Source organism: Ylistrum balloti, unplaced genomic scaffold (genome assembly GCF_031769215.1).
Source record: "Ylistrum balloti isolate Yb309-2 unplaced genomic scaffold, AGI_CSIRO_Ybal_v1 Utg370388, whole genome shotgun sequence".
NCBI classification, from domain to species: Eukaryota; Metazoa; Mollusca; class Bivalvia; order Pectinida; family Pectinidae; genus Ylistrum; species Ylistrum balloti.
Genome location: NW_026782269.1, coordinates 101,905 through 129,727, shown reverse-complemented (window position 1 = coordinate 129,727; position 27,823 = coordinate 101,905). Strand labels below are relative to the sequence as shown.

Here is a 27,823-nt window from a genome sequence, read left to right as displayed (position 1 = left end):
CACATGTAAAAACGAAAGTTTATTCATCAACAATCAGATATAAATATATAGAAACACTGTTAACTGGGTCCCTGTCTAGACTTAACAGGGTCGTAAATAACATTCAGGATAGCACTAATTTACAAGCAAACCTCTTCTTATTGGAATATATGTACAATCATGTATAAGGTATCTGACACTAATAGTTACTGGTGTTGACGGCATTTGGATAAAGAGCTACAAAATTTAGGTACTAGAGGTCAACTTTTTTATGGAAAAAACAAACAAGACTGATTCTAAAACCACACAGCTCCATATTTTTTGTGACAGTAATAATTAGAAGCACAGACATCTGACATAAGCAACTTTCTTGCGAGACACTATTGCACCAGTTTGTAGCACCAGATCTAACTCTTCTCATAAGAACATGATATTAATTCAACTTATTCATCAATATAGCATGATAATATAAATACATTCAGTACGGTATTATGACACATCTAGCACAGTTACATCATACATATACTTACCTATTATGCCTTTTATTACTAAACCTCCACATTATTTTTTTTTCTTAGAAAAAAAAACATTTTCCTGGAATCTATGAGAAAATCCAAGAGCAGGGAATTTTCCAAACATTTCAACATAACCTCAGTTGAAAAATGTCACATAAGTAGGTGTGTTACAGAATGTGAGCACTTTAATAGGAATATTTCTCACAGTATTGGGGTGGTCTTTAATGAGAGTTGTCATTAGAGGATGATATGAAGTCTTCATTAAGGAAGTCACACATTTCTCTCCTAAACCACTATGTGTGTTGAAAGATTTCACATCAGAAACAGCTGTCATGATGATAAATGAAAAGATCTTCTTGGTATCCATCGTTGACCTTAAAGCTTAACTAACCTTGAAAGTGTGGTAAGCATGAAGATGTCTATCCATTGGCATCAACAAACTGCATTTGCAAGGATATCTACTTCTGTCTAATGATGGCCTTGACCCTGAGCACAATCAAGCCATCAAGACCTAAGCATAATCACAGCTGGACTATAAAACTATGACCTTGACGTGGTGATCTTGCTCAGGTGATGCAGCAGAAGTCGTCACCAACAAACTTCACCTCTCCCTCTAGGAGGTTACGGATGACAGCTTTAGTAATGTAGCTGGTCGTACCATGACGGACATTGGCAGGCGTATTAAAAAAATTTCGCATCTCATCCATCTTTTCTTGACCCTCATGTTTACTCTTGTCTCTCTGGTAATCCTCAAATGCATCATGGATTATCTGTGTAAAAAAGAAGGTCCACCATATAGAAATTATCCATATTAGACTATGTACTTCACTGAAGTTTGAAGTCTTCATTTGTAAAATTTCTCTCAAAGGTTAAAAAGTCCCACAACGACTAATTAAAAGTAAATGACAGAAGTTAAAGTGAAAATTCCTCAAATTTATTTCTAATAAAACATTATAATAATTAAATGAGGACATTGGGTTTTTCACAATTCTAACAACTGTGTGATGTAATGCATTTATGATATCAGATTTGACTTACTACATGCATTTGTCATAAGACATATTGTAGATGTACAGTCTGCGACACTACATAATAGAACAGGTTAATTATGTTATATAGAATGTATTTTATCATACTGGTTATAAAACTAACATATTTATTCCAATATATTGGGTAATGTGCCACTTACGATTACTTAACTCTGAATTAGTTCGAATGTTTTGTGTCAAGTTAGGTGGGGACTTAAAAATGCTTTGAATTAAACAGGGTCTTTGAGTAATACGAGTTCCAGATAAAATGGTTCAACTGTATATAGTATCAGTAGCTTGTAAGAAGAAAATGTAAAAACTGAGGATTGTTCTATCACCTACCTTATCCATGTTGACTGACTGCTCAAATGTCACCTCTGGGTTTCTTGTCAGCATAGTTGACACCACAACAAATGTCTGCAACACCCAAAAAATTAGTTATCTCCCAAATCAAGCCAAAACTTAAAATATATTGGTGTACAGTAGACTCTCAATAATCAGGAAACATTTGTCCCTGGCCAAAATTATGTGGATTACAAGTTTCACCAGACTGCCGACATTAGTCAACTAGCCAATATAAATGGAGTTACTGCCCTTGATTACATGATGATAAATCACTAGCAGGATGCTGTTGTTTTTATGATAATGTCTGTATAGTTTTTACTATGGATATAATTATCTATAAATATCCTTTACTGTCTAAGTAACTTTCTTTTTCATAAATAATTGTACATGAATAAAATTGCTGAAGTGAAAGTTACTAAAAAACATTTAATAACCCATGCTTTTATAACCCATACATTAATAACTAAGAAATCCGTGCTGTGTTTTTCTATGTTAGATATGTAGAATTATTGAAGGACAATGCCCCCTAATTATTTGTCTCATCAAATTCGTATTTTATGATTTTTATCAAGCATTTATATTTTTTCTATATTTTATCTCATGAACCATATACAACAGGTACTAATTGTAATGGGGACCATTACAAATGTCCCCCAAACAACCCCTTCAGCAGTAAATGATCACAATTACAAGGTTAGAAAAAAATATTTTCAGCTACTCGTCTGTCCTGGCAAGTGAAACTTGAAATTCACTTGCCCGAATACAATATTCACTCACCCGAAGAAAAAAAGGCAACAAAACGTAATTTAAGGAACACAAATTTTATTATCAATTTCTATATCAAATGTTTGAACTCAACACTTGCTTTTATTGTTTTACTAATATTTAATTCACTGTTAACCCAAACAAGAACATCGACTTTTCGACAGAAACTCTGTACACAAAACAACCTTGTTTACAACATTTGTGATGACGTAATAGTTTTTTCGCGTTTTCGCGTAGTCTGGATCAGCCCGAGTCTTGACACGTGGTGTAAACAAGGATACTACATCGATGTATTTGATTGACTATCAGAGGATCTTAATTAGTTGTAAGAGTGTTTAAGTTGATAAAAGTAATTTATTATGGAATATCCAATAGTCAGAACTACAAATTTCACTTGCCCGCTGAACAATTAGCTGAAACAATCATTCGCACGCAAGTAGCTTTGACTCGTCTAGACGAGTGGACAAGTGGATTTTTCTAACCCTGAATAATCAGACCTGCAGTCATGACAAACATGAACACACCAATTTTGAATGGAAATGAGAACGCAAATTTTTAAAACATCAGAAGACAGGAAATGTTGATGCTTTTAGTTTGGTATAAAGAGAAGTGTCCTTACCTCAGTATGACAAAGAGTTTATTTTGTGTCTGCTAATTTCAATGTTAAGTACTTCTCAATGGTCCATTAAAACATAATCGGACAATATCTAAAATTTGGCCAAATTTAGACCACAGCTGACTGCTCAGATGACCGATCGATGACCGAATGAAAAAATTGACCACAGCTGACTGCTCAAATGACCGATCGATGGCCGAATGAAAAATGGACTATGCCATTTTGCTCCTAGTGCTACCTAATACATATATACCAATTTTCACAAAAATCAAGACAACATCTCAAATTTGGCCAAATTAATACCACAGCTGACCACTCAGATGACTGATCGATGGCCGAATGAAAAATGGACTATGCCATTTTGCTCCTAGTGCCACCTAATATATATATACCAATTTTCACGAAAATATGACAATATCTAAAATTTGGCCAAATTTTAACCACAGCTGACTGCTCAGATGACCGATCGATGGCCGAATGAAAAATGGACTACCCCATTTTGCTCCTAATGCCATCTAATACATATATACCAATTTTTTACGAAAATCTGACAATATCTAAAATTTGGCCAAATTTTGACCACAGCTGACCACTCAGATGACCGATCGATGGCCGAATGAAAAATGGACTATGCCATTTTGCTCCTAGTGCCACCTAATACATATATACCAATTTTCATGAAAATCAAATAATATCTACAATTTGGCCAAATTTTGACCACAGCTGACCGCTCAGATGACCGATTGGAACAATTCAAGTGGCCTGGACTCCGCCTCGCATGTATGAATATGTGTGCAAAGTTTTGTTAAATTCTATGCAATAGTTTTTGAGAAACGCCTCGGAAACCTTGCCGGCGGAAGAAAGTGGAAGAAATAAGAATAATATAAATAATAATAAGAAGAAACGGAGCAAACACAATATGTCCCCCACTTCCTTTGGGGGACATAGTTTAATAATGTTATATCTTGTATTCCTTGTTACTATCAATGTTCAAAATCACACGAAAAAATGAAAAAAATGTGTTATTCTCTGTATAGGATAATTCAGGGTTAATTGCTAAACGTTTGATATTTTCTTTAAAATTAATTCCTAAGTCCTGTAAATACCAGGGGTGATAACTCTGACATGAATTCCACAGGTGAATGCCTCAGGCAGTTGCTGTGTGCTATACATTTCTGGCACAGGTGACTGAAGACAAATTTTCTTCAGATGGTAACAATAAGATGTCAAGAGTATTGAGGGAATATAACAATGAAAAGTTCATTCTGTTCCAAAAAAGTATATACAAGGTGAGAATTTGAACTTCCTGACTGGTGAGTACAAAAAAGCTGTTCCCTAAAATTTCCATCCAGGTTGTGAGTTTTCCTGACTATCAATAGCCTGGTTATCATGGGTCCAATGAAAATTATAACATTAATGACCTCAATCTGATGATTTTCACAGACAAAAGTGCACAGATAAATCAAACATACCTCAACCATGATCTGACGGTAAGACGGGTCAACAATCTTACTTAACATTTGTTCCACCAACAAGGAGAAGTTGAGTTCATACATAGTCATGTCAGAGAGAGTTGGATGCTGCAAAAGGTAAACAGTGACAGTATAGCATACAGATTATTCCTGTTCCTTAGTCAGAGGTTAACAGTGACACATAACACACAGATTATTCCTGTTGATTTAAATAATAAACTTCTGCCACTTTCAGATTTATCCGGAAACAAATTTATTTTTAACATCCTGACTTTTGTGTGACAATTTGATTCCAGATAATAGTGACAACAGAAAGAAAATAAAACAGATTTATTCTATCAGGGGAAACACCTTACCTATGATAATCATGTCATTTGATGTCACCATATCAATGGCAAATATTACACTGATGTCATCCTACATATCTGTAAGCATTATTACACTGATGCCCTACTACCTTCCTTTCAGTGTAAACATGATTACACCAATGACTTTCTACCAGTCAGTGGTAAACTTAATTACACTGATGCCATACTACCTATCTAAGGTAAATATTATTACACTGATGCCATACTACCTATCTATGGTAAATATTATTACACTGATGCCATACTACCTATCTATGGTAAATATTATTACACTAATGCCATACTACCTATCTATGGTAAATATTATTACACTGATGCCATACTACCTATCTATGGTAAATATTATTACACTGATGCCATACTACCTATCTATGGTAAATATTATTACACTGATGCCATACTACCTATCTATGGTAAATATTATTACACTGATGCCATACTACCTATCTATGGTAAATATTATTACACTGATGCCATACTACCTATCTATGGTAAATATTATTACACTGATATTTCCATCCTACCTGTGGTAGATGATAGCCTGCCACTTTGATACCACCAGGAGTGTTTTCGAGGATCTGCCACACTAGATCATAGAAGTCCTTTGGTACCCTATTAAGGGCACCGTCCAACTGTCTTCGCTGGAGCGGTGTACGAAGATGGGCGTCTTCTACATTACAAGTGAGCAAGGAGTAGAGCCTCTGTTTGATATCACTTGGTGACAGAGAGTATAAGTCTGTCTGATCTGATTCTAGTTCTATCTGCATGGCACGCACAAACCACCTGACAACAAAGTTAGGGTGTGTGGAATAATTTGTATTTATAGTAGTTTTTGTAGATAATCAAATTTCAATGGTTTAGAATAGATATCAACATGAGTTGTATTTTACCAGGACTGTTGTGTTGTAAACTATTCAACATCAAATGCAAACATCGGGAAATTCTTTGGAAATGACAAATAGAGGATGCTATTATCTGTCTTGCACACTGGTTCATGTGACAAACCTACCTTACTCTGATTTTGAGGACAGGAAACACATATCAAAATCAGTTTCTGTTAAACTTACCTTATCCCAATTCTGAGGACAGGAAACACATATCAAATTATTTTCTGTCTAAAACAATGAGGCAGTGGTAAAGCTAACTTTCTCTGATTCTAAGGACAGTGATTAATAGAACATTTCCATAGTTGGAGGGTAGGACAGAGAATTCTCTACCTGTGGAGGAGATTTTTGATTGTCTAAACCGAGGCTTTCCTGTGGGTTATACTGTCAGGAATCTCCTCCGAGGCTAGAGATTTCTTATTGACAATTACAGGAGCCAGAAATGTCACTTCCTGTGCGTGCAGGCTGTCTTGTCAGGGTAAGATAGAGATATCATGCCGTCACTGGAAATGTGGATATTTCAATCTGGTGGGGTCGAAAAACCTATCCTTGGCTAATCCTAAGGTCAGTGATAAATATATCCTCTGATTCTAAGGACAGTGGTAAACCTTTCCTTCTCTGATTCTAAGGACAGTGATAAACCTACCCTTCTCTGATTCTAAGGACAGTGATAAACCTACCCTTCTTTGATTCTAAGGACAGTGATAAACCTACCCTTTTCTAATTCTTAGGACAGTGGTAAATATATCCTCTGATTCTAAGGACAGTGGTAAATATATCCTCTGATTCTAAGGACAGTGATAAACCTACCCTTCTTTGATTCTAAGGACAGTGATAAACCTACCCTTTTCTAATTCTTAGGACAGTGGTAAATATATCCTCTGATTCTAAGGACAGTGGTAAACCTTTCCTTCTCTGATTCTAAGGACAGTGATAAACCTACCCTTCTTTGATTCTAAGGACAGTGATAAACCTAACCTTCTTTGATTCTAAGGACAGTGGTAAACCTTTCCTTCAATGATTCTAAGGACAGTGGTAAACCTTTCCTTCTCTGATTCTAAGGACAGTGATAAACCTACCCTTCTTTGATTCTAAGGACAGTGATAAACCTAACCTTCTTTGATTCTAAGGACAGTGGTAAACCTTTCCTTCGCTAATTCTAAGGACAGTGATAAACCTAACCTTCTCTGATTCTTAAGACAGTGACAAACCTAACCTTCTCTGATTCTAAGGTCAGAAAACATATATATTAATTTGTGTCTGTCTAAACATTGTAACAGATTTTAACCTACCCTATTCTAATTTTGAGGATGCCCTCAAAGAGTTCTGGCTGTGTGGCGATGAGTTTACCAATACAGAGAATCAGTTCCTGTTGTATGACGGCTTGTGGAATATCGTGTGGAAGACAGACCGAGAAAAGGATGTTTTTCAGCTCATTAGGACTAATGGGTTTGTCCAGAACCTCCTCTTCATGTCCATAAACACCCACTGTTATCTACAAAAGTATGAAAAGTTGTAATGGATTTTTCTGTAATTTGACCTTGACAAACTAAATACTCTTACAGTATAATTATGGTAACTTACAATAACACTGTATTCCTTATTTGACCCAGGTGAGTTTTAATATTCCTTGACTAACCTGGATAAATTACTCATATAACCTATAAATAGATATTCTTAATAAATTGACCTTGGAAAGTCATACACAGACAATCTAATAGTTTTGACATAGATAAGCTAAAATTACATTAGAATACTGATAATATGGTAATGAACAGTACAATAGAATATCTGGAACCAGTCCTTCAGAGTCCAATCTGTCCCAACAGTACTAATCACATGTTTGTAGAGAGAGGCCTGACTGAGTCAGTCCTTTAGAGTCCAATCTGTCCCAACAGTACTAATCACATGTTTGTAGAGAGAGGCCTGACTGAGTCAGTCCTTCAGAGTCCAATCTGTCCCAACAGTACTAATCACATGTTTGTAGAGAGAGGCCTGACTGAGTCAGTCCTTTAGAGTCCAATCTGACCCAACAGTACTAATCACATGTTTGTAGAGAGAGGCCTGACTGAGTCAGTCCTTTAGAGTCCAATCTGTCCCAACAGTACTAATCCCATGTTTGTAGAGAGAGGCCTGACTGAGTCAGTCCTTCAGAGTCCAATCTGTCCCAACAGTACTAATCACATGTTTGTAGAGAGAGGCCTGACTGAGTCAGTCCTTTAGAGTCCAGTCTGTCCCAACAGTACTAATCCCATGTTTGTAGAGAGAGGCCTGACTGAGTCAGTCCTTCAGAGTCCAATCTGACCCAACAGTACTAATCACATGTTTGTAGAGAGAGGCCTGACTGAGTCAGTCCTTTAGAGTCCAATCTGTCCCAACAGTACTAATCCCATGTTTGTAGAGAGAGGCCTGACTGAGTCAGTCCTTCAGAGTCCAATCTGTCCCAACAGTACTAATCACATGTTTGTAGAGAGAGGCCTGACTGAGTCAGTCCTTTAGAGTCCAGTCTGTCCCAACAGTACTAATCCCATGTTTGTAGAGAGAGGCCTGACTGAGTCAGTCCTTCAGAGTCCAATCTGACCCAACAGTACTAATCACATGTTTGTAGAGAGAGGCCTGACTGAGTCAGTCCTTCAGAGTCCAATCTGACCCAACAGTACTAATCACATGTTTGTAGAGAGAGGCCTGACTAAGTACAACCTTTATACAGAGTGGTATAGTGGACAACCAATCACTATCTTTTTCACAAGACAACACATTCCTTAGAGAAGGTCAGCTCATTATTACAATTACAATACTTTCCAAGATAATTATGTAAATACTTTGCGTAATGAACATGATTAACAAACAAATGACCCTGACATATAGTTTGATATAGATAAACAAGACCATTTGGTGAATTACAGTCCCCAATGACACAGCCTCACCAAGATGAGCCCATACCCAATGTATAAAGTTCCAGTGACTAGTAGTTTGGGAGATAGAGCCAGGACAAAGGTCATAATGTAGGTTAGAGAGACCTACTTTTGAAACATGACACAGTGACTCACCGATGTGAACTCATACCTTAAGAATGAAGTTTCAAGTGATAAAGAATGTAGGAGATAGAGCTCAAACGAACCTTTTCTTTTATGTAGATCAAGTCAAAATGTAGAGGTCATGATAACCTACCAGGTACTTTTGGTACATGACCCAATATCTCACTAAAGTGAACCCATAATCTAAGTAAGTATAGTGTAGAAGATAGGACCCAGACAAGAAAGCCTAAAGAGGGAAGAGCTACAGAAAGAACACAATACTATAGTACCCTCCAGTTCCTGATGGCAGACTAATTATAAACAGAGATTCCTACAAATTGACCTAAACGAATTATAAAAAGATTCTCTTATAGATAATAAATGGACTAAATAACTTAAGAAAATTGATAATCCTTGTTTTACCATGACAAATCATAAATATATATCGCTAGTTTAGTCTACATATGTTATCAGTAGATAACTTCTTAGATACTCCTAGTTTGGTGAAGATAAGTTACAAAAATAGACAGCCCTAATTTGACCTAGATAAGTAAGTTTCCATCGTTACCTGTTTGCCTCTGACCAGAATAGTGGTGATGGATGGAGCAAGACTATCCACTAACTTGCCAAGCATAGCTGCCATCACCCTGACCACCGACCACTTCTTGTACAGACTGGCTTGGTTAATGAGTTTGTCCATGCGACTGGCCAATGGCTCATTGTCAATACGGAACTGAGGCCCCTCACGCTGGTAGAGGACTTTCATCAGTCTACACCGGGCTGTCATACCTTCGTAGTGACCAAGCATCTGAACAAGGTCCCAGGTTGCTTTGTGACTGAGATCCTTAAACAGGAGGTGTAAGCCATCGACTCTAAATGGACTCATGTATCATACAAACAGGTTATCAGTAATCAAAAGTTCATTTAAACATTGTCTACGAAAAAACTGAAATTCACAAAGGCTTGAACAACATAACAAAGAAAATGTTAAAAATTAAATGTAATGAATTAATACTAGTGTTGGAAACTTGGCAAAATAATGGCCCTTATTAAACATGGAGACAAGTGTTTTGTCCTGTAGCTTGGTTTAGTACGTACAGTATCTGACATGTTGAGGTCAGCATCATTGAGTTCTGGAAGTTTGGGGATATCTGTCAGGCTGCGAAAGCTGGAACTGATTGTTTTCCCTTGAAATGCACAGAACTTGAGGGGATCAGGAAGGTTGGATAGGAAGTCCAGGTGTTCTACTGTCGCAGCTGAGATCAGTGACTGCAAATTAGTGATGAAATTTAATGTGTACAACAAATTAATGAGGAAATCTATTGAAAGCAAAATATTCATCAATAGATTTAATTGACATTGCTAGCTTAATCAGAATAGGATAAAATGCTGCAATTTAATGTATCAATTTAATGTGTCAATTTAATGAATGTTGTTACAAAATATAGGAAAGAAATATACACTGGACCTTATAGTAACACTTGCCTTCAAAACCTCATCTTTTCTATTTTCTTATTTAAGTTCTTATTTGTTGCTATCTTGACTGGTTTACCAGAATAATATTTAGTCTTTGGCATTTGCCTCAGCCGAAACCCAGCCATTACGCAATATCATTCTACAATTTTTAGCCCAAAGGGGAAACTCTCATTTCTTATTTTTTTGTTAACTTTGAAAATTTCCCTGCATGTAAAAGATAACCAAATCAATAACTCGTTTTATTTTTCACCCTCCGGTCATGTTTGTATATATTTAATTACCTGAAAAGTTTTCCATTAGCTATCTGTACTGTTATGTAGACCATATCACAACAAAGCACAAGGTATCATACTATGTGTGATGTTCGTACATCATTTTCTGCCCATGATAATTTTCAGAGCAAAGTTGTTACATAGGGCCAGCTTGAAAATTTTCAATCTGAATGTGCCCACAAGTACATCTATAGAAATTTTAAATCACATCAAATATTCTATAGCTAAAGATAGTGTAATCTATAACGGACAAAGTTTTTGATCTGAATGTGTTCACAATTACATCTATAAAGTAATTATAAATTACCTCTGATATTCTGTAGTTACCGAAAGTGTATTTTATTCAAGGTCGGGAAAGGAAAACAATTAACAATCAAAAGACAAATTACTGTAAAAAACTAACAATGCTTTCCTATCGATCAGATCAGAATTCTCTTAAGTGACAGTGACATAATCACTGCCCAAGAGCATGTCAGTATTGCTAATACTTTTATATAGCCAGGAGCCACAAACATTAACCAAATGGTGGTAATTAAAAGCTCACCTGTAATTTCCCCAAACGTACTCGGATATTGTCCACCTGTCCACGTTTGAACTGAGCCAACAGGTCAAGAAACTCCCCAAAGTTTTGACCCCTGAGGTGGTAGATTTCAAAAATAAAAAAGGGGGGAAAAATTACATCAGCTATTACCTTTTAACATATCCATGAAACTTTAAAGTATAATCTAACTTAAACGTCTTATTGTATTACAAATTATAATCTTTTTCTTACTATATTTCATGTCCATCTCTCCAAGTCAGAAATTGTTTTGCTCAAAACAAACACATTCATAATTGAGTATTTGATATTAAGAAGGGCAGGCTTTCCAATCTATTTAGATTTAGGGAACTGACACTGACATAGAGAAAACCAAAGTGGATATAGCTATGAGTATTGATTTTTATTTGGTGTGCTCTGTTTGTAGACCGGTGCCTCTACACTGACATATAGTACCTTAATAATGATGGTTCAGATAATCAATAATGACCCTGTCCACATCACAAAGCTAGTCAGAGTCTACACTAGGGAGATAGGAAGGGAGCAGAACACTGGTCTGAGGTGTGGTGTGATAGAAGTAGTTAGGTTTAAACTTGTTGCTATAGAAGTAGTTAGGTTTAAACCTGTTGCCGTCTGTGTGTGATGTACAGATAAGGCCAAACAAGCTGTCAGTGTTGTATGGATTGGTATTATCAGATATGATAATAATAACATACCTGTAATATTTATTCACATCCTGTTTATCATGCCACAACTGTAAACATATAAGACTCTGAGGATGATATTTCAATGCTCTCAAAGCTAATTCACTTCAATTCAATAGATATAATATATTTTCAGTTTTATTCCTGAATTTCACAGCTGGCCAGTTTGGTAGCCTGAGATAACAAGCCTCAGACTGGATATCTTACCTGTAATTCTGTTTCTACAGGCTTGTAATGATTGTAAAGAAGACACACAAGTGAATAACATCTTCTATTACAAATTTAGTGTTAGACAGAATAGAGCCAAACAGTGAATAAAACAGCTGTCCTTCAAAGACGTGTTACTTACACTAAGGGCCTAATTTTGAAGCCTTGGAGGCGAAAGAGGAAAATCCAAAGTGATTGACCTAGATGGGGAGGTTCACTAGATCCATAATGCAATAAAGAGTGAAAGGATTAAAAGTTGATAAAGTTTCAGGTAGTAATCTGGAACAATTTTACCATTTTACTACAGAAACAGCAAAATTTTGTAGATTTGCCTGTTGCCATGGTAACACGACCCAGAGCCCAAATTAACATCCCCAGCAAATGTGTTTGATGCGTGAGTGAATACATTGCTGGAGGAAACTGTGTGTGTTCAATTCTAACAGGAAGAGGTTTAACTCTATAAAAGGTGTTCAACAACAAAATCACTTAGTGAACACAACTCTGTATAGGACAGGTACTTTGCATGATGTATTAGCTGAGCTGATGCATAGTCATATATTATGTCTATGACAGACAGACTAATTCCAGTATACCCCCTTGACTTGACCCGATTTAACCCTTAAATCCCTGATGATGCATAGATGCATCACGGAAGTAGAAATATTTTTAGTGATACGAACCTACTGAAACACAATCAGATTTTTGTCTTACATGTAAGAAATGGTATTTGAGAAAAGATTAAGGAAATTCAACCTGGTATAAGGCTTAAATCATCTTTTTTACGCAATACTTGTTTGAATTTGTGATACAAAGAACTTCCGGCCAGACGGGTGCGAGTGAATAACAAATTCCCGGGAAATAAATCACAAAGGCAATTAAAATTTGAAGTTCTAAGACCGATTTTTCCGTGACAGTGTATCTTACCTGATGTTGTTTTCCCGGAGAATCATACAGAATGTAGGACGGCCATACAACTTCCAGCATTGGGACAGGAAGGCCAAGTCATTCTGAAATATTCATAATTGTGATAGTTTTCAACTATCTGTCAACTTACAATGATAAGTTTCTTAATAATCCTTCACTTTCACAACACTGTTAAAAAACACTTATGATTCACACCAATGTGAATGAAAAAGTCCAGTCATATACTTTTAAAGGGGTTTAACCATTCCATAAGTGAGTATACAAGATATTGAAGCAACACTTTTCTCCTGGACTGGTGTTGACATGTGTTAAAATATTGACTGAAGTTCATCTGTACATTACAAATGGTTTTAAAAAGATGGGATAATTTACTATAATATATGTCCTCATATTAAAACCTAATGAACAACATTTGGGACATCCCATGTGTCACATTTGATCATGATTTTACAGTTAATAGATAACTAAATCAACTGACATAAAACCTGCAACACACTAAGGAATCCTGAAGAGTCTGTCTTGAAAGACAACATTTTCGATCACTACCGTTTAAACTGCCACATCTGTCACTATTATAGAAACTTTTCAAGACAGACCACTTCGATCTCTACAGTATAAAGCTGCCAAGAGAGAACACCAATAATTATGTTAATACAGTAGAGCCTGTCAATATAGTAGAACCTGTCTTGAGAGGCCACCACTTCTGTCAATACAGTAGAACCTGTCTTGAGAGGCCACCACTTCTGTCAATACAGTAGAACCTGACTTGAGAGGCCACCACTTCTGTCAATACAGTAGAACCTGTCTTGATAGGCCACCACTTCTGTCAATACAGTAGAACCTGTCTTGAGAGGCCACCACTTCTGTCAATAAAGTAGAACCTGTCTTGAGAGGCCACCACTTCTGTCAATACAGTAGAACCTGTCTTGAGAGGCCACCACTTCTGTCAATACAGTAGAACCTGTCTTGAGAGGCCACCACTTCTGTCAATACAGTAGAACCTGTCTTGAGAGGCCATCACTTCTGTCAATACAGTAGAACCTGTCTTGAGAGGTCACCACTTCTGTCAATACAGTAGAACCTGTCTTGAGAGGCCACCACTTCTGTCAATACAGTAGAACCTGTCTTGAGAGGCCAACACTTCTGTCAATACAGTAGAACCTGTCTTGAGAGGCCACCACTTCTGTCAATACAGTAGCACCTGTCTTGAGAGGCCGCCACTTCTGTCAATACAGTAGAACCTGTCTTGAGAGGCCGCCACTTCTGTCAATACAGTAGAACCTGTCTTGAGAGGCCACCACTTCTGTCAATACAGTAGAACCTGTCTTGAGAGGCCACCACTTCTGTCAATACAGTAGAACCTGTCTTGAGAGGCCACCACTTCTGTCAATACAGTAGAACCTGTCTTGAGAGGCCACCACTTCTGTCAATACAGTAGAACTTGTCCTGTGAGATCCTCCCTTCTGTCACTATAGAACCTGTCTTGAGAGGCCACACTTCTGTCAATACAGTAGGTGTCTTGAGAGGCCACCACTTCTGTCATACAGTAGAACCTGCAGAGGCAAAAGAACCAGAGGCCACCACTTCTGTCAATACAGTAGACTTGTCCTGTGATCCAGAACATTCTTGAGCTGGCACAAAAGAACCAGTCTAGATAGACTATCCATTGCCATTAGGGAAGAACCTTTGTTGAGAAGACCACTTCATCTATCATTACAATGGGAACTGCCTAGAGAGAACACCACTTTTTTTACTACAGTAGAACCTGTATTGGGAGACCATCCCTTCTGTCACTGCAGTAGAACCTGTCCTGAGAGACACCCCTTCTTTCTGTCACTATAGCAGAGCCTGTCTTGAGAAATCACCACTTCTTTCCATAAACAACAGAACTTGTCTAGAGAGACCATCAACTGGCATTCAGATAGAAGCTTTCTTGAGGAAACCACTCCATCTTTCATTACAGCACAACATGTCTAGAAAGACCACTCACCTCTTCCTTCACTAAAATATAACTTGTCACCAGAGACATGCAATCCATCTGACACTACAATAGAAACTGTTCTAGAGAGACCAATATAACTGTTACTACTTTAGAACCTGTCTAGAGACAACATTTATGGTTTAACTCAACAAATTAAGATTTCTATGTAATGACAAAATGATAACAAACCAAATGTGTGAATTATAATGACAACAGAAATAACCTAAGGAGGCCATTACATCTCTACTGTGCAGGAGCTATGACTGTGACACTCTGAGGTGATTATCTGGTAGAGCGTTAGCATGCACACAAGTTTTATCAGACCATAATTTACAATAGAAAAACATCTGCATGCACAATAGATTCTTGACAATCATTTGATATTTCTGAAATTTGCATGGGAGTAACATGTTGATGGAAACAAGAGTACCGCAAAGCGGAACAAAATATGCCCGTGAATATCCAAAACAGCAAAGGGGCATAACTCTTATTCAAATCGTCTAATCAAAACCCCATTCAGGAAAACACAATTTCATATCATGGTGATTAAGCCTACCAAGTTTGATAAAGATTGGCTGAAAAATGTTGGAGGAGATCTCCGGACAAGATTTCTATAGTGAAATAAACAAAGGGCCATAACTCTTGTTCAAATCACCAAATCAAAACCCGTTCAGGAAAACACAACTTCATATCATGGTGATTAAGCCTACCAAATTTCATAAAGATCGGCTGAAAAATGTTGGAGGAGATCTCTGGACAAATAAAAGTTTACATCTTTGGACGGGCGTATAAAATGGAACCAATGGAAACATTTATGTTTGTATACATTGTTAAAAAATAAAAAGTCCATTGAAATACATATCTTTAATCAACAAAAAGATTTTCACACAAGTTTAAAATAAACAAGTTGATTGCAAGTGGCATGGTGAAAAGCTATTGTTGCAGCCATTCAATGTTGATAACCTGAATAACCTTACATGATCAACACAGCAACATTAGCAGTGGCAAATATATTTGATCACTTCATTACAATTAAGATAGGATATTTGTGTACATGAAATCAAAATGATACCATTAATTTTTTCCAAAGTACTTCATAATGTTTTTTCAGTTTTGATTTTTTAATTCACTAAAATTTGATTATAGGTTTTATCAAATCACAATAAATTTAATTGATATTGCTTCAGATTTCCAAATATAATATGTACATAATGCAGGAAAATAAATCTCCTGAAAATGGAGTAAAGTCCTGGAAACATTATAGGCCTAGTGAAACACATTTGCAGTGACAATAACCAATTTGAAACGACAAAAGGTATTTTTTCTGACTTTCATTGATTTAAATTCATTTACAAACCAATGAATATCAAATAATATCAATGAGTTAATTTTTTACAGTAAAAAGAAAAATGGCCTTCAAGATTAAATATTTCTTTTTTACCCCAGGATTTTGACTTGACTTTCAGGATTTCTGGGAGTAACTGACTGGATATTTATCTCCTGAATGTCATGATATATGAGGTTTCAAGAGTACAACATTGACATCAAAACAAATTATAATGCAGGACTATACAGACTACAGACAATGTACAGGGATACTGTGGGCAGCTGTGGAGGTAGCTAACTCACTGGTCTATAAGTGCCTATCATAAACAGGTATCTACAGTCTGTTGTAAACATATGTATGGAAATAGGTGTTTACAATGTATAACTTGTTTTTCTCATTATTTTACATTCATTATCATAAACCCCCTGACATTTCTTAGGCATTTGTGCACATTTTTATATTTAATTCCAACAAAGTCAACATCCATTAAGATTACTGGTTAATCTATAAGACATTGACTATGTATGTACAGAACTGTATCGATATGAGAGATGCTTACTCAAGTCAGGAGAGAGATAATTCACACTGTCTGTTCCTATATAGTACAGGGTAAATGGTTAGTAGCCATAACTCAGGATGGCCAGCACATTCTCGCAGAAACATGTGAATAAGCTACAACAGCCACAGCCAGGATACTAAAGATATATACCAGTTACACTTACCCTCTGGTAGTGTTAGACGTGACAACAAAAACCATGAGTCACATACACATAGACACATGACACATAAAACGTAGGTTTTCAAAGACATAAACCTTTTTATAATTACGATAGTTGCTCTTATATTTCAACCATATGTAGCTATATTGTCATAAATCCTTGTCTGAATTCAGAATTATATCCAGATCAGATCCTGTGTGTAATAGGTATGAAGGAGGTAACAATTTCATTAATGTTTCAGTGTTGTAATTGTAACAAGAATAAGAAGGATGAACTTGTTATTTTTTTGACAAATAATTTATGCTCAAACTTTTAGCTTTAGTGTGTGTATGCAATCCAGCATATCTATAGCTAGGGCTGTGACGATACACTGATGTCATGATACAATACCTACAGCGATATCTATCCATGATATACATTATGATATAACAAGTAGATTTTAACTTGAATTGCTGTGGTGACTTGAGCCCTCAATCATTGTTCTCTCCCCAAAAAGTTCCTAAAGTGCCACCATATTAGAACTTGCAACTGTACACTGCTTTATTGTCAGCATATAACAGAAATGTCTAAAAGGCGAACGCCTGAATTTCTTAATTTCAACTTTGCCATATTGTATGCTTGGTTGTATCAAAATTTACAATGTTGATAGCTACTAGGCTATGTAAACTTACAAACTAATCAAGTTTTACATTCCATAAATGGGCTTATTTCTTGGAATATTAAAAATTGATACATGGAACAAAGAATCTTGTACTGAACCAGAGCAATATATTACAATTTTCAGTTTACTTTGATGTATCGCTACAGCCTTCTCTACAGCATCATATCGTGTGTCATATTGTGTGTTATATCATGTGTCATATCGTGTGTCATATTGTGTGTCATATTGTGTGTTGTATCGTGTGTCATATTGTGTGTCATATTGAAACACGTGAGCAAACTAATGACTATATTTACTTATGACATTGAAGTTTCTTTGATTAGAATGGTCGGACAGACAACAAATTATACACAAAATGACTCTACCTTTGGAATTTTAGATACAGATTTTGGTATACATAAGTTTAAACAGACCTTCTAAAAAACTAGATTTATCTGGATTAAAATTTCTCATGAAAATGCTGAACTTGTCGACATATGGAACCTGCATTGTTGAACGTCCCAGTCACAGTGGTACTTACCTTGAGGTCATCCAGGACAATGGACATGTCTTGAGCCAAGTAGAAATCACTGACCTCAAACAGGAGAGGATAGCACAGCACAGTCTGTCCTCCAACACGGTAAATCTGGAGCCAGCAAAAGATTGTTATTATCTACTTTATACAAAGCACTGATTCTGAAATCTATCAAGGTTTGTAATTTGTATAAAACACAGTAAATCTGTAAAAGTTTGTTGTAGTGAGAATTACATATCACAGAAAATCTCAAATACATCAATGTTTGTAATAGATACACAGTAAATCTGTAAAAGTTTGTTGTAGCGAGAATTACATATCACAGAAAATCTCAAAAGCATCAATGTTTGTAATAGAGTAAATTTAACATCTATGAAAGTTTGTAGAAGCAGAAAATATAAATCAGAAAAAATCTCAAGTGGATCCAAGTTTGAAATAAGCAATCCTGGGTAAAACAGCCACCACATCTTCCAAGATTGAGTTCTTCACTTCATAGCACTCATCAACATGTTTTGCTCTGTTCAGGCTTCATCAGTTTGTAATGGATACACAGTAAATCTAATGTCCATGAAAGTTTGTAGTTTGAGTAGAAATTAGAAAATCTCCAGAGTATCAAAAGTTTGTAACAGATACACAACACAGTCTGAAGTCTTTACTAGTTTGAAGCAGTAAAAGGTCAAATCACATACTACTGTACCAAGAACTGTAGACTGTTCTGGGTGTTAATTTTGAGAAATTCTAATTCTTATTCATATTTTTGAGGACAGATTAAAATCATGAAAACTAGATGCATTGGAAAATAAAATGAATAGAGGAAACAGTCAATTTCATTTCATCCAGTAAAATATACTACATCATTTTTGCTTCAAGCTAGCAGTAAAAACTTGTCATAAAAAACATAGCCTGTTATGATATCAAGGTCAAGTTTACCTTTGATGTGCTGAGAACTCCGAAGGGACGTTTGGGTCGACCAGAGAGGCCAAGCTTGTTGTTGATGCCCAGGTATTCATAGGCCTTTGTTAGCTCCTTGGGGGACCATATCTGTATTGGCTCTATCTGGTTAGGAGTCTGAGTTTGGATGCCATAAGTAGCTAACACCTGCTGCAGTCGTGAACTTTCTGCTATGAGTGCCACCTGTACCACAAGATCAGGAGGAGTGACCTGGAATTTAAAATTATGAAGGTTTACAATTTCAATATAAATTATGACAAAGACAAAGCCAAGTGCACCGAGCGCAGCTATCAGGTATCTTATTGTGGTGAACAAATCTTTAGGGCAAGCTTTAAAAGTGGCACACTTGCTAATACAAGTGTTAATAAAAAACATCAACCAAGACCATTCTGTTAATATTTATAACTTTTCACAACATTTATTTTACCGCAAAATTCGTGCATCCTGGGGTGGAACAATCCTACCAGGGTTATTCATGTATGTAGAATGGACCTACAAGCCTAAATGAAACCTTTAACCATCTGTATTAATAATTGCATGTCCACCTCTATTTATTCCAGATATGTAATTTTTAAAGTGCAAATGAATACAGATGAGGTGTGAAGTTGTTTACCTGGAATGAGGAGTACCTCATGCTGTTAACAGGTCTTTCTGAGGCAGGCAGATGGCGTCTAATTGGGTCTAGTTCCATCACATTCAGCAGCCCTCCCACTATGTAAAAACAACAAATCTTATCATCCATGTACATTAATTTTGATGTCTTTAGTTTCATCATGTACATGTAAAGACTCTTTAAATCATCTTTTTTACTATTTTGTACACATTTTGACAAGTTATCAAACTGATACTAAATAGTCTTGGAAATTATCTCAAAAATTTAACGAACCAATTACAAGTTCAAGATGTGTTTTTTTTTTTCAAACAAGCAGCCATATTTGATGGCTATTTTTATCCAGATCATCTCAGGATCATTCCAGACAAGTTTGATCTGAATCTGAAGCAAAGTCTTGTAGATGACACTTAACTACAGTCAAAACAAGATGACCTTTTTTTAAGTCATCCTGATCACTCCTCATCCCCTCAAAAAAACACCCAGGCACATATTTATTAGTAACAGTAACTGGTACTAACTTAGCAATTGTGATATAAAGTAGATGGATTGTCCCCACAAAAACACCCCATCTGTGGAGCCCTCAGCACTAGGATACCACTCGGCAGTGCCCGGTCTCATGTTACGCTCCAAATCTAGATGTTCCTTCGGTACAAAGTAGAACATGGGCAACAAGTCTCCTGTAATATGATTAAATTAAACAATTGAAATATCAGCTGCAATTAAAATAGAAACAGTCAGCAGTTTAACAAACATTGTAACAAACCTAATTCATCCCACAATTTTGGCTTCATGAAAATTCTTACTCCAACAAATTTTTTGTTTTACGACTATCAAAACACAGAATAAATCAAGGTGATATCATATTTGTGAGTTAGATAAGGGATTGTAATGCAGTAAAATGATTACCTGTCAATGTAGCTGAAATGGTCTATACCCCTTATAAACGACACAAGTATGTATGTATGACTGATAAATGGTAATGAAAAATTTTATCATAAAGTTCAACAACCAGAGCTCTCATATTGTACACATATCAAATCACAATAAAGTCAAGTCACCAAGGAAAAACCTGGTAAAATAGTTCAGAGATAAATTCATAAATGCATGTAAATATTATTTTGAGTCATTATTAATGACTAATTGAGAACTTACCATCATTACTCTTCCGGAGCAAGGGGTTAATGAGATTGGTGTAGTGTTCTATTCCTTCCTTATCATTGCGGAATATATCTGTGGACAAAAACATGTCACATGATTGAAAATAAACAATTGTATTTGAAGACAATATCTCTGATTGTGGATTTAATGAATCAAATTACAATTGCTACATGGTTACAGGAATCAATCCTATATCTGTACAGGGTCACAGGAATCAATTCTAGATCTCTACAGGGTTATAAGAGTCAATCTTAGACCTCTAAAGGACCATGATAGTCAATTGTACATCTCTACAGGATCATCAGAGTTAAGTCTAGATCTATATAGGATCATAAGAGTTAATCCCAGGTTTCTAAAGGATCATAAGAATCAATCCAAGACCTCTACAGAATCATCAATCAATCTGAGATCTATATCTTTACAGGACCATAAGAGTCTATCCAAGATTTCTTCAGGATCATTAGAGTCTATCCAAGATTTCTACAGGATCATTAGAGTCTATCCAAGATTTCTACAGGATCATTAGAGTCTATCCAAGATTTCTACAGGATCATTAGAGTCTATCCAAGATTTCTACAGGATCATTAGAGTCTATCCAAGATTTCTACAGGACCATAAGAGTCTATCCAAGATTTCTACAGGATCATTAGAGTCTATCCAAGATTTCTACAGGATCATTAGAGTCTATCCAAGATTTCTACAGGATCATTAGAGTCTATCATTAGAGTCTATCAAGATTTCTACAGGATCATTAGAGTCTATCCAAGATTTCTACAGATTTCTACAGGATCATTAGAGTCTATCCAAGATTTCTACAGGATCATTAGAGTCTATCCAAGAGTCTATCCAAGATTTCTACAGGATCATTAGAGTCTATCCAAGATTTCTACAGGATCATTAGAGTCTATCCAAGATTTCTACAGGATCATTAGAGTCAATCCAAGATTTCTACAGGATCATTAGAGTCAATCCAAGATTTCTACAGGATCATTAGAGTCTATCCAAGATTTCTACAGGATCATTAGAGTCTATCCATCCTCTCTCATTAGAGAAGATATCATTAGAGTCAATTTCCAGATTTCTAACGGATAATAAGAGTCAATCCTAGATCTCTATAGGATCATAGGAGTCGATCATCTCTAGTCATAAGTAAGTATTTCTGAGATTGAGAAGAGAGTCTCATTCCCTTAGGTTTTTTTAAAGGATCAAAAGAGGATTTCATTGCTTTTGTGGGACATTATGGAGCTTATTTTCCAAGAAAGGTTCAATAATATCTTGATTATCAAATAACATCTACTTTTCAGAATTATTAAGACTGCCTGGAGGGCATTGAATACTTCTGAGGGAGAAAGCGTTTTGCCATACTTACTGTCCATGAGGAGATATACAAAGAACAATGGCCATTCACACTCTATCCCATCAAACAACTGAAAATAAATAAGGCATCGAAATGTAGAAAAGCAGTTTCATCAGGCATAAGGGAGACAACTCTCAGTAATCACTGATGTTAACAAGTTGCACCAGTACACTACAACCTAAATATTTTCAGGAGGAAATTGTTTATCTACTCTATCTTGATACTGATCACCACAGTTCACCATTATGGAAAAAACTTGACCACTCTGAACATATGTACAGTATAGGAAAAAAATGTAATTGACCTATTACCTATCATTACCTTTCAGAACTTTTGACCAGTTAATGACCTTGACCTTTCACTGATACTAATATGTTAACTGTAACAGACTTTAACCTGTAACTGACACATTACCAGTAACCTGTTAAAGACTGATCAGTAACTGACCTTTATCTCAGCTGGTCTGTAATGTTTTCTGGTTTTATCCTCCAACACTGTCCGATAACCATCGCGTAAGAAGCGCTTGACTCCATGGTTTCCTTTGAGCTTGCGTACGACCTTGTCTATTGTACGATGTTTGAGAGGTTTCTTATGTATAGCGAAAGCTGGCCAGCTGACAGTAGGTAGGAGGGATGCATCAGTGTTCTGTGGCAAAAGTCAACTTTGCAGTCACTGACAATATTCTTTTTAGACATAGTTTAAGAATCAGTACTCAAACATTGATTGGTAATGTTTGAAAGTAATTAGGTATAATAATATATAACAACTTTGCTATCATGCTATTAATGTAGAATTACATTATTCTAGAATGAAATGGTTAACTAGCTTAATGTAATCATTAGTATAGTACAGTGAATGGATTAAAAAGTACTGATTCAGAAATAGCATCCATTCTTAAATTTGGTATCAATGGCTATATCTGGAATGTACCTTAGAGTTAGACTCTCGAGGAAGAATAGTTTCAAATATTGTTCTGTTTCTGTTGTGAGCATCTATATCAACGTAGATGACAGACCATACAGCCCCTTCAGGTCCATACAGGTTTTCTCCATTTATAGCCTCCAAGGCAGCTTTAGCAAACCCTATAGAACTGAACAAATCATAAAAATTATACCTCGAAATCAATGTTTATCTGGAACAATTGTTCTTTTCTGGGACTCAAATATATGGTAACATAATGAGTGGCAACATTGTCTGACATTTGTAAACTCTTTCTTTACTATTGTGTCTCTGATTGGACTAATCACTTGTTGCCTGGGCACACTCTTGCGATAACATACCAGGTATAGTACTAGTGAGATAAAATGAATATAAAATGTACCTGACATGGACCTCTGTATATGTATGTGATGTGAGTCTCTTTATACATATCTGGGTACCTGGTGTGAACTTTCGTGTACATACCTGGCATGGACCTCAGTAGACCCATTGTTGTATTTACTGCCCCTCTCCCACATGCCATAGTCAGGAGTCCGGTAGGCACGTTCCACATAGAACACCAAGTTCTGTATAAAATTTACCTCGTCTGTTGTGTAGATCACCTGCCAATGAAATCCTTAACAGTCATTACTTTAGATTGGAAGGATTCACAATCTACTTTTAGATTTATTTGGCTTTTATCAATAGATCAGATACTGTATAATTGTTCCATGTTTGGTGTCAATTCACTAGGACTACATTTCATGCTATGCTGCCTGTAAACTGGCAGATACACATATCTATTCTGGAAAACAGTATAAAGACAAACCATGATAATTTGTCATACTATCCAATTCTTACTGAAACAGGTACAAACTAGATTTGGTGTAACTTAATATTCAGCTGTTGTGCTATCACTCAGACACAAGTCTGAGACCTACCAGGTATATTGTTATATAAAATTAATATGTATTGTCATATGAAAGTATCCATTTTAATCTCACTAGGAAACTTCTGACTTCCCACTAAACTGACTAAACACAGATATAAACTGTTAACAACATACAATGGTCATCAGTTTCTTGGATTTAAAATATTGTAAATCACTAAGACTTCGTGGACTCACCTCTGCAGACATATTTGTGAATACATGATTTCACAAACGCTGATCTAGAAATGACATTGAATTCGTCAATGATGAGCTATTAGAGACATGGACTCTTTAAAGCTCCAATATGGGCAACCAACAGATTCATATTGGATGCAATTTTGCTTAAGAGAGTCATGTGACTATACATAAAATGTGATTTAGTCATGTGATACACGTATGTCCATAATGAATAGAACTTACTTGAGCACAAGCTAGTACACAGACAAAAGAAATGAACGTGAACACTCCACGTGCTTTTTCGTTTGAAGAGTGATGTGAGTTGTTTTCAGTGTAAGATGACAGGACTTCAATAGCCCAGACGTTTGTGAGTGCAGTGATTAACATTGTGCTTTGCTACACCTTTATACTAATTGTACAGCACTCATCCAAGTGGTAATGTCATTAACAGTTTTTCCTGCTGTGCATTTTGTAATTCAATCAAAAGAGGTCTTTTGCATGTTATAACCTCTGTTATTGTAAACATTTAAGCACCTCTCCAACACAGAAATAGCATCGGGGATTTACAATTACCTGGTATATCTATTGTGGCACATATGTGCTCAACCTCTGCCCTCTGACCTATAGATGTAAATTTAAATGATGCCAATTGGTCAAGTTCTGCTGGGGATGTTGTTTAAAAGTAAAGAGTTATAAAGATGTTTGATTTGAAAGTAATATATGTCTAGCAGATTTGGTTATATGATATGATAAGGTATAAAATATAATGGAAGTGTAAACATAAATAAAGGTTGACAACAGGATTACAATGATGGCATCAACAGATTGGTACAAATAATCATGGGTGATTTATATTTCCAATTGACTCTCCTCTCGTATTATTGCAAAAATAAATACCATCCTCCTAAAATATGTTTCTTATACAATGAGTTATTGCGGTTCTCTAAGCTGTTATGTGTAATCTTACCTTCAATCCTGACCGAATCATCTGAACCAAGTATATAAGATAGAGTCCCACCACATCAATCTACAAACAAGAAAGCATCTGTTTTATGTTTGGAAAACAATTATTTAAAACTTTGATGAGTAAACAATGCTGTTACACATAAACTAAATAAAATTACTAAATACATCCGTGATGTACCAGACAATTGTCTGACTTTGTCACTTTTGTTGCAATATAATCATTATCTTATATCCATTTCCACTGTAAAGATGACAAATATTTATAAGGGTATAACTCACCATTAATTAACTAAATAAAATACTTCTAAACTACAGTATTGAAGGTAAACTAACATCTCACCTTGTTTACCCAGTTCACCTGAATTCAATTTTTCAATTTCAGTTTCATTCTCTTTCACAAAATAAATTGTACAGAGAAACATATCTACAATAATATTTACAAACAGAGTAGTTTTCCAAACCAATATATGATATTTTGTTAATAATGCCGTTAATATGACACAAGTGATGTCTATAGTATAGTAAAGTACAATAGGTAGGCTAGGACATATGCTATGTATGATATGTATATGAGAGTATAACCTTGTTGACCTGATTGTATGTGAGAGAATGACTATGTTGATCTGTATGTGAGAAAATGACCTTGCAGAGTTTACCTGTAGATGTCCATATTCCTCATCACTGTACACTGGATCCCCTGTAACTATATCAAACACAGAGTGAAGGGCATATGATGAACTCTGGTTTAACTTGAATTTCTCGACCTGAAAATCATCACAAAAAAAACATGTCATTTTTCAGTATATTCCACTAAGTGTCTAAAACAACCATCACATGGTTTCGGAAATATTATTACACTTGCGCAATAAATGAATTCATTATGATTGATTTTCATCACTGTTAAAACTTGTTTAACACAACAATTTACATACTTCACAGTACAAAAATTGGATTGTTCAGAATGACATTTGTTAGTTTCGTATAGAAACATTTTGAAATGCAGTTTAACTCACAAACAGTGACTGAAAATTGTACTTTAATGGCTTTCCAAAATGTACATTTCCTTTATTGAGCAAATGAGTTCACAATTCAGCGAAATGATGTAAGTGTAAAATGAATTGTATAAACAAGGTATCAGCTTGGACAAATGTGGTAACAAATTAACATGACTTGGCCATTTAGACTCACCTTGTCTGCCTGTCTTATCCAGCAGAAGAGAATTCCTCGCATACACTTTACTGCTGCCATGGACAACTCATGTATCCGTCCCTCATCATCATCAATTTTCCTATCAACGGAAAATAACACTGCATTTTAAGTGGGTTTTTTTAGTTAAATAAACTTGCTACAGAAAAAAAGTGAAATAGAATAGTGTGGACTGTAATTATTAAAGGTTTGTAGAAATAATGCTTGTGTTCACAATATCAATTTTTATAAGTGAACGACTGAAGTACCTGTATGCCTGTGACAATGCCCATGTGGCCACAGCACAGTAGATGCTGTCTCGCACATGAGCGATCTTAGCTTGTTCTCCATCTCTCCCAATGGCAGGAAATAATCCCAATACGCAGCCCTGGTACTTTAAAATCTGACGCTTCACTGTGATTAAAACAAATGTCAGGCCATAAAATCTGTCTAATCTCGGATCAATAAAATTGCCCAGATCCACAACCAAATTATTACCAAACAGTGAATATCTTTCAATAATTGAAGGGTGTAGTATCTTTAACAAACTCTTCAATGTCAATTTGATCTTATATAATAATAATTAACAATAACTGGGATTATTTTTACACAGCCTGTTAATATATAACAGAAGTTTTATTCTTCCAATACTCTTGCAGTATCATGAAGCATTTCCAAAAATGGAAGAGCAATTATGGATGAAGCCGTAAATAAATGTCATGCATCATGTAAATATAACTAAGCTTGTAAAAAGTAACCTAATCTTAACTGACCTATATATACACATGAAACACATTTGCCAACTATAAATTGAACTTTTTGTTTAAACTTACATATTATGTACTGTTCGTGTAATCTTTTCGATAATAAATCCTGCTCAACAGATTGGACAGACATTTGTCTAGTATATCCTACACGACCGTCAAGTCGCTTCAGCTTAGATCGACGACTTTCAGTGACCTCACTCATGTTTCAGGTCAGTTGTGTTGGCCTTGAGACCTTGCTCCCAATGAGATTAATATCAATACAACATATACTTGAAGTCGAAAAGGGGAATTGGGGTTGAGGAGAAAAGCGATTAAAGAAAATAGCTAAGTATCGATCTTCATGGTTTGATATTTGATAATTCTTGAGAGCTTCGACTCCTTTTTGACAGACTGGCACATGGTTATGATATCAAGCAAATGTCAGATAAACTTCCGGTATGATTAACCTTCACAGTCATTGGCGCGTTTGAAAGTTAAGTTCGGAGATA

At 35.8% G+C, this 27,823-nt stretch overlaps 1 protein-coding gene across 1 annotated transcript; it reads right to left on the bottom strand.

The window, feature by feature from the left end:
- Positions 1–6: 6 nt before the first annotated feature.
- LOC132554239 (phosphorylase b kinase regulatory subunit beta-like) lies at positions 7–27,756 on the bottom strand. The gene is made up of 23 exons (XM_060218545.1): positions 27,402–27,756; positions 26,838–26,982; positions 26,572–26,671; positions 26,040–26,147; positions 25,385–25,444; positions 23,796–23,932; positions 23,322–23,481; positions 22,839–23,036; positions 22,404–22,461; positions 21,029–21,106; positions 20,395–20,553; positions 19,877–19,974; positions 19,243–19,473; positions 18,319–18,423; positions 13,111–13,193; positions 11,282–11,372; positions 10,088–10,258; positions 9,558–9,833; positions 7,265–7,467; positions 5,613–5,871; positions 4,721–4,828; positions 1,865–1,939; positions 7–1,264 (listed from the first exon to the last, which is right to left on the bottom strand). The coding sequence occupies exons 1-23, from the start codon at positions 27,535–27,537 to the stop codon at positions 1,061–1,063; spliced, it is 3,243 nt and encodes a 1,080-aa protein (XP_060074528.1). The 5' UTR covers positions 27,538–27,756; the 3' UTR covers positions 7–1,060.
- Between the last annotated feature and the right edge of the window lie 67 nt (positions 27,757–27,823).